This window comes from Sylvia atricapilla, chromosome 15, assembly GCF_009819655.1.
Source record: "Sylvia atricapilla isolate bSylAtr1 chromosome 15, bSylAtr1.pri, whole genome shotgun sequence".
Lineage (NCBI taxonomy): Eukaryota > Metazoa > Chordata > Aves > Passeriformes > Sylviidae > Sylvia > Sylvia atricapilla.
The window spans coordinates 8,789,760-8,798,482 of record NC_089154.1 but is presented as its reverse complement, the minus strand read 5'-3'; the positions used below and the strand labels follow the sequence as shown (position 1 = coordinate 8,798,482).

General features: G+C 54.2%; 1 protein-coding gene across 1 annotated transcript; it reads left to right on the top strand.

Annotated features, from left to right (window-relative positions):
* Positions 1-7,553: 7,553 nt before the first annotated feature.
* On the top strand, positions 7,554-8,723 carry NHLRC4 (NHL repeat containing 4). The gene has a single exon (XM_066330032.1). The coding sequence runs from the start codon at positions 7,610-7,612 to the stop codon at positions 8,714-8,716; it is 1,107 nt and encodes a 368-aa protein (XP_066186129.1). The 5' UTR covers positions 7,554-7,609; the 3' UTR covers positions 8,717-8,723.

Sequence of the window (8,723 nt, the reverse complement as noted above, 5' to 3'; positions counted from 1 at the left end):
TGTGATGGGTATCACCTCTTCCCACAGCACTCCAGCCTGGCAGGGAAATCGTGGTCCAAGGGATGGAGCTGCAAACTCCCAGGGGTTTGCCCACAAATAAAAGATGTGGTAGAGCCCATGCCATGTCCAGAGTTGGATGCTGCCAAGCATCAGATGGGTGCTGGGTGTGACACCAAGAAATGGGGACACATTTGTTTCCAGGAGGAGTTCACCCCTTGCGCACCGCAGCATGCAGCTGGGTGGTGGAGATCCAAATGATTTGGGACCACACAAATCCAGTGGCTGAGATAACCAAGAGAGTGAGTGCTGAGGTGCCCCACCCCGCTGTGCCAGGGCACCCGAGGCCCCCCACCTGCGGCAGGCCGGGGAGCTGGGCACTCACTCGGAACTGTGGGCTTCCAGGTGGAACCAGCTGGGGACAAGAAGTGGTTCCTGCCCAGCACAACCAGTTTTCTCTTACCCCAACATGGGCAGGCCAGAGCTTGGAGCAGTGGAAAGTTACCAAACGTGGGCTCAAGAAGGGCCAAGGTCGGCCAGGAGATTTCCGAGCAGACATGTGAAGCTGCAAAGACAACCTGGAGCAGAATTTGCTCCATCTCTGGCAGGAGGGAAGCAATGACCCGGCCTTGCAGCGGTGACAGGGCAACTTTAACTGTGAGCTGAGGGCAGGGAAAGACACCAGGCTGAGAGGACCCTGCAGCTGGGAAGACAAATCAGGAATTGACCCCAAGGGGGTCTCATCACTCCAGAGGACCTGTTCCAACCCACCTTGCACTTCCCACCTGGAGAAAGGCTGGGAAGGTTTTCTTTCTGCCAAATGACTGCATGCTGGGGGGTGTTTCCCCATTAACTTAAGTAAGGACTGGCATTGTTCCTGGGAGCTCCAAGTAAAGTGTCCTGGAAGGTACTAACAGTACAAGGAGATCACCCTTTGTCTCTTCCTCTCTCCTCTTCTCAGTATTGTTCCTCCCTTGGCCTGGAAGCTTAAGCACAGTAGGAGCAAGCAGGGGAGGCTGTGACTCCCCTTGAGGCAAAAATGTTGCCCCCAGGGCTGGTAGCACACTAGGGAAGCAGCACAGATGTGCTGAGACCTGGCAGGGGCTGATCTGCCAGGGCAATGCTGATCAGAGGGACAGCCCAGCCCGGGCCTCCACCTGCTCTCAACCAGACTGCAGCTCCTGGGGAGGAACAGCAACTCCTCCTGATCCTCCTGGGAGCTTCTCTGTGGGAGGAAGAGGAGCAGAGGCAGCCAGAAGCATCACTCCACACATTGCCTGTGGCTTCTTTTGGATGGTCTGCTCCCAGCTGTTTGTGGAAGCAGCACTACTGCTCCACTCTCCCCACCACAGCCACTGTGGTGGCATCTCTGCCTCGAGCCATCTCGCTGTGCCCTGGTGATTGTCCCCTGGTTCTGACGGGAACATTGCTGCACTGCAGGTGTATTTTGAGTCCCACATGAACTCTTCAACCCCCATCAGCCACAAACACTGAAGTGCAGAGCAGTGCCTGAGACTGCAGCTCCAGATCTGCTCCGGCAGCAGCCGTGTTCTCCATCCCCCCCATAGCACATAACCAGTGTAGAGGAGTAGCTATCCCATCTCCTCAGCTTTAAATGAGGAACAACAGTACAAAAGGCTACAAAATTTCCCTGCTGCATTTTCCCATCTGTTATTGCAATTGGAGGTTTCCTTTCCCTGCTCCTGGATGCCTCCAAATGGATCATTTCCCCGGGGTATTTGCCCAGGGCAGAACCTTTCTAGCTTTGGAGCTGGATCAAAGGCCCAGGGAGTGAAACAGTGAGGGTTTAAGTACTTAAAAGAGCAGGGGAGGGTGAGAGCAGTGCTCTGGGTGAGAACAGTGCTTTGGGTCTCACCAGAGCTGATGTTTCCAAACGCAGCCAAGCTGAGCAGAGAGAAGGTTTCCCTCAGGCTTTGCAGGCTAAGGCAGGGTGAGATCCTGGCTGCTGCTGTTTGATCAGCTCCTGCCTTCCTGCCCACTTCCCTGCCTGGAAGGGGCCCATGCATGCCTGCTGGCACTGGGGCAGCACAGGAGATGCCAAGTGGTACCAGGGCACCGCAGCTGCGTGTTCCCCACTGCTGCCTTGGGATACAGGAGAAGATGCTGAGGGTCGAATGGCTGAGAGAGAAAGAGCAAACATTCCTGCAAGGCAGAAGCTTCTTGAAGACCCAGAAGCACCTGCACAGCTGGGTACTGTGCCTGGGCAGCCCTGGCTCCCCCACCCCAGGCAGCAGCTGCTGCAAAGCAAAAACACCCACATAATTTTCTCAGATCCAGGGCTCACGGATTCAAAGCACTCAGCCACCGTTATTTTCTCCATGATTTTAAGTGCAGGGTACCCAAGGATGTTGACAGTTTGTGGTTTGGGTGGGAAGTGGGAACAGAAAGTGCAGGTGCAGGTGCTTCCTTGCTCACCTGTAGCTAATGGCCACAAGCTTGTGGCACACCAGCAGTGCCAGCCTGCCCCCTTCCTCTCCAGAGGAATCCCTCATGGAAGACCAATTGGCTCAGTACCATCCATAAGGGAATGTTTCCAGCACATCACTTTGTTCCAGTAATAACCATTCCCTTGGGATTCTACAGATTTCCTGGACATCCAGAGTCCTTCTCCTCAGTAGGGTGACCATGGAGCTGTGTTTGCAGAAAGCTTCTGTTTGTTTCCCACTTCCTGCATGGCCTTGGGATGCTGTTCCCTGCCAGGACAGGAGGATGCTTCTTTCCTCCCACCACCCCTCCAGACCAGGGGGAGAGGCCAGGATGGGGTGGATTGAGACAGCCTGGTGAGACCATTACCCAGCTCCCATCGCCCTGGGGACAGGTGCGTGCCCCAGTGGGGTGGAGAAGGGGGTGGCAATGGGGATGCTGCCACCAGGGCAGGGATTCATCCACAGGGCTGTTCCTGGCATGAAAGGGGCTCTGTGGCAGTGCCCCACTCTGCTTCACAGCTTCTGGCCCTTCCCAGCAGGCTCACCAGGGAGCTTGATGTCTCAAAGAGGATTAACTCCCTAATCCTCTTGTGAGCCTTGTGAGCAAGGAAGGCTTGGAGGAGGAGGGAGAAAGGGAGAAGCTGAGGCACCAGCTGAGCCTTTATCAGACTCTGGAGAATCTTTTCCATTGGTTAGCTAACCAGCAACAGGGATTCCCGGGGTGTCCACACTGGCCAAAGGGCAGAGCCAGGTCAGCTTTAGGGACCAGAGTAGTTACAGCTTTCCTTTCTGGAGGGATTTCTGTGATGCCTGAACAGGAGCTCTGTTCTTGCGCTCATCTCCATGGAACCAAGTTTAGGAAGCCCCAGCCGAGTCTCAGTCTGCATGGGGGATGAGAATTCAAGATCTGTGTCCTCCAGTGTCCCCAAGACCCTGCATGTCCCCAGGTGGACACTGCAAGCATTCCATAGACAGTGGGAGAGTGCAGCCAGGACAGAGGCTCTGCTCAGGCTGGGGATCGTGTTTTCTGTGTGTAGATGTGCAGTGGATGCTCCAGCTGTCCACTGAAACCACAGTCCCGGGATACGACTTTCCCTTGCACACACGCACACACACACACACAGACACAGACACAGACACGGCGCATTCCAGCTGTTCGATGCTCAGTGCCAATCATCCCCGGTTGTTCGGACAGACGGGGCCGCCTGCTGTCCGCGCAGAGCAATGACCAGCCCCTGTCCAGCCCGTGTCCATTCAGCTCCGTCCCTCCATCGCCCCTCGCTCCCAGCAAACCACCACAACCCTTGGCCGCAACCTTCTTACGCTGACAGTGGTGTGGAGCAGGCTGCGGACTGCTGCAATCCTCGGGGCCGGAATCTCTGGTGTCCAGCAGGGACCAGAGCCACAGGAGGGTTTTGCAGCTCCACAACTGACATCGGACTGACACTGTGGAACTTTCAGGTCCCACCACACTCTTCCCAGTCACAGAGCTGTGCTCTGGGTGAGGAAATAGTCTCAGTGGATGATTGTGTGTTGTTTTCCCACGAGTCTGTGACTTGGGGCAATGACCTTGACTTCTCGTGTGGGATCTCCTGCTGGCTCCCTGCACACTTGTAGACACCGTGCCTGTCTCCCTGGGCACAGGGACTGGCAGAGACCCAGGGCTTGTGTGTTCCTGGTGGACACACAACCAAGAGCTGCTGTCCGTGTGCCAGGGGAGAAAAAGCCACAAGGGGTGAAGTCTGCCACTTATACCTGCAAGGAATGTGCTTCAGGAAAACCTGAACTGAACCCAGCCTCTCTTTCCCTCGGTCCATCTCTGGCAGCAGCAGGCTGACCATGCCCATGTCCTTGAACCCTGCAGCTCCTGGTGCTGGCGTGAGCATGGGCTGTGCCAGGGTTCTGCCATGACACAGGCCTCTCCTGGGGTCTGGGGTGGCTTCTGAACAGGTTGTGACAGAGCCACGGCCCTGGAAAGGTGAACCGGAGCCCCAGGGCCAGGCTGTGTTTGTTTATCCTGGTGATGGAGCACACAACAGCGAAACAAAAGGTCAAACCCTGTTGCCCTGGGAGATGGTTTTTGAAGCTGCCTCCCATCCTGCTGGGGCCCGGATGGAGTGGCCCAGCGCTTGTCATATCAAGTTATTTTTGTAATTTTGGCTGGTAATAGGTCTGAGGCAGGCAGTGTGAGGTTCAGGGATACATTGATCCAGGACCAAAAGGGACCTAAACACCTGGTGAGAAGAGGACCCAGCCCTGAGGCTTTGGAGGCAGTTCCCCATCCCACAGCTCCTGCAGCCAGATGGACCCCAACCTGCTTCCTTAGTCCTAAGGAAGCAGATGCAGCTCCTCCAAATACCCCAAAAGGTGGCTGAGTCTGACCAAAACTTCACTTACATTTTGCCCTTCTGAATAATGAAGAGACACAAACTTCTTCACAAATTGGCCAGGTTTAAGGTGGGTGGTTTGAGCTCACCGCGGGCAAGGGCAGAGAGGGAACTCTCAGGAAGCACTGTCAGAAATCACTGCCAGGGAGGGAGGGCAGGTTCTGAGCAGCCCCTTGCAGGCTGCTCCTGCTAACTCTGCTTTTACTCCTGACCCTCTTTGCTGGGGCAGAACTAATAAACGCCACCATCAACTCCAAGCATGGTTTTGTCCATTTGTGGGTAGCCTGGCTTGAGCAGCATGAAAATGGAAAGGGGGGCTGCTCCAGCAGTCCTGGTTGATGTGCCTCTTCTAGAGATGCTTCTCCATCCCTGCACCTCAAAGCCTGACATGGCAAAATTCACCAGTCTCCTTTTTGTAAGTGGGGAGACTGAGGCACACACGTGCACCATGGCCAGGCTGGGGCACATGGGGAGGCAGTGGTGAAGCCATGAGGAGCCCTGATTCACCATGTGAGCCTCCTTGTCCCTCCTCAGCAGCTGCCAAGGGTGAGGAGCAGCAAATCAGCCCTTTTGCCTCTACATGAAAGCCCCAAATCCCCCATGCAGCAAGGTACCTCCCTCTGGCAGGAGCAAGTAGGTGGGACAGAATGATCCTGGGGGAAAGGCACCTTGTCTCTGGACAGGAGACCAGCACAGAGTAAAAACCGTGTGGTTCAGCCCTTGTCTTGCTGCTTCTGGTTGTCAGCACAAGGAGTTCTTGTGTTTACCCAGACTTCAGGGCAATCGTCCGTCACTAACAACACAACATCCCTTGGTCCCACTGCCCTGAGCCAGGCGAGGCAGCAGGACAGAGCCAGTGGGAGGCCAGTGCTGCCAGGGAAGGACAGGCAGCCCCCAGGACAGCAGGACTAAGGTAAAGGATCTGTGGTGCTGGGCTTGTATCCACAGGTGGTTGGCCTGAGCTGTGTGGGGGACAGTGTCAGAGCCCTCTTCTTGGTTTGGACCCCAAACAGCTCAAGCTAGGCTCAGGATACACCATTAAGGGTCTGATGGCAGCTTTGGGAAGCAAGGTGGATGTTCCTGATGAGGGGTGTGTGGCAGCTGCACATTGCCTCCCTGGCAGTGACTCAGTTTCCCCATCTGTAAAATCCAGCTTCTTGGATTGAGGACTCTTTCCATCTCTGAAGGAGCACTCTGACAAGCAGTCCTGGGATATGGAGGGCTTGTTTCCACCAAGCAGATCTCTGCTGCTGGAGACACAAGGCATAACCAGCATGGGGAAGAAAAAGCTGTTCCCAAGCCCCAAAACAGCAGAAATTGGTACTCTGTATCCTCTCATCCCCACCATTGCATATTTGCATTTGGTAACTCTGCAATTATTTAGGGATGATGTTGTAGTATTTGCACATGAGGAGGACCCCTTGGCACTGTATGCCTTAGCTTTTTTCAGCTGTGGTCTGGAGAAATGTCACTTTTGTGAGCAGCATAAGGCACATGATTCAGGCAATCATGGAACATGGGGCAATAAAAGTGGAGTGATGACTTGCAAACAACTCAAAACAGGCAGGTGTGCCCATTATAATATAAATTATAATCATATTTAAAGCAAAGTAAAGCCATGCCTCTCCAGGAGCTTCAATGAGGTCATATTTCTCTTAACATCTCCCTTGCCAGCTCCTGGCTGTGTGTTATAAGCCATGCTCCAGCCAGGTCTGGGGAGAACACAGCAAAGTTGGCTCCCATTGCTGCCTGGTTTTAAAACAGAGGGAGAGTGTGAAAAGAGAAATTTGGATTCTCATGGTGGCTCACTTGTCTGAAAAAGATAATGAAGATTGAATGTATCTTGCAGAGCAGAACCTCCCTTTTGCTTCCTGACAAGCTGTTGGCTACTTCAGAAATAACTTGATCAGCAGGTGCTGATTTCTGCTCCCTGTGACAGGGACAGGACCAGGGAACAGCTGGAGCTGTGCCAATGGAGATTTAGATTGGATATCAGGGAAAGGTCCTTCCTCCAGAGGGTGCTGGGCACTGCCCAGGCTCCCCAGGGAATGGGCATGGCCCCAGGGCTGCCAGAGCTCCAGGAATATTTGGAACAGCACTGCCAGAGATGCACAGGGTGGAATTGTGGGGGTGTCTGTGCAGGGCTGGGAGTTGGACTCCAAGATTCTTGCGGGCCCCTTCCAACTCAGGATATTCTGTGATTCTATGAAACTATTTGGATGGGACAGGGGCTGCCCTGAGCAAAAACATGCACTGGCTACATTTGACATCTGAGATGTGGGACTTGAGGAATGGTCACCCTGAGTGACTCAAGTGTTATCATGAATTGAGCTTGGTTTGGAGAGATGAGGCTCACAGAAAATAGGGGTAACAAGTGTTAAAGACCTGAAAAAAGCCACTATCTCAGGAAATGGAGAGTCTGAGGTCTCATTCAATATGTTCACACACACAGGGCTGACCTTCACATATAAATCTTCAGGCCACATCTGACATCAGTTGAGCTGTTGGAGCTGTTGGATCTTTTTGGCTTGTTCCTCCAGCTGCAGATCCAGCTTGGTGACCCTTTCATTTCTGTGCCAAGGTCCATGTTTGTCTTTATTTCATAACTAGCTGGGAATAAAGTGATGTGGTCTCTCTGGCATGAAGTGAATCCACACTAGCACCAACACCTTGACCCTGGGTAGACAGCAAGCACAATAGCATGGCCCCAGAGATGGCAGCAGGCAGGGAGAGTCATGGTCGTAACTGCTTCCCCCAAACAGAAACAAGAGATTTGTCATGGACTACACGGTAGAGACCAGCCAGCTAAAGCAGAAGCTTCTGAAAAGCATCTACAGCCTCCAGGTGAAGTCACTCACCACACTTCAGTCAGCCAGCCCACTGCTGCACAACCAGCGTGGCATGGGCATGGTGACCCAGCACCAGGTCCACCAGCTGGCAGATAAGGCCAAAAGCCTGTGTGGAGATCTGGACAACATCAAGAACCTCCTTCACTATTGCCAGGATAACTTGGTCCGGCAGATTCCCAACCCCACCGGCAGCCGCTACGGGGGTGTCAGTGGGATCCATTGCTCCTTGGATGGCTCCATCTACGTGACAGCTGAGAGTGCTCCCTGGGTCCACGTCCTCAGCAGCACAGGCTACACACTGCAGGCCCTGCCCTGCCAGCAAACGGGCAAGGGAGGCAGCATTTTCTTGCCAGAAGACGTGACTGTGACTAGGATGGGAATGGTGGCTGTAGCTGACATGGTGAATGAAGCCATCTGGATCTTCAACCCTCACACCAGGCTCTCCAAGAAGGAATGGATAAAGATCAGGAAGGTTGGTTCCCCCAGGGGTATTGGAATAGACTCCACGGGCAAGATCTTGGTAGCAGACTATGCACAGGGCCAAGTGCACAGCCTTGCTCTGGACCATGCCTTCAGGACAATCAGTGTCCAGTCTGTCCCCAATCTGCAGGGACCTCGCTACATCAGTCCAGCACCCAGGGGAGGCTTTGTGGTGAGTGAGGAGTGTGGAGACGTCAAGGTCTTCATGAGCAGCCACAAGCTCCTCTCCTCCCTCAGCAGCAAATATGGGCACCAGTTTGGTAACCCTGCTGGGGTCTGCGTGGACACGGATGGCAGCATCCTGGTGGCAGATGAGCAACGCCGTACAGTCCACTTGTTCCCAGAGCATGGAGCTCCCATCTGCCTGGTGTCCACAGGGCTGCAGAGGCCTGCTGGCATGGCTTGCTCCTCCTCTGGGCACCTTTTTGTGGCAGACACAGTGGAGAACTGTGTTAAAGTCTTTAAGTACTGTGTGAGGCCCCCGTACAGACCCACCAATGCTGGGGCATCATTGGGGGCATCACCAACGCTTGGTGCTGATCCCAAGCAAACATAGGGGTGGG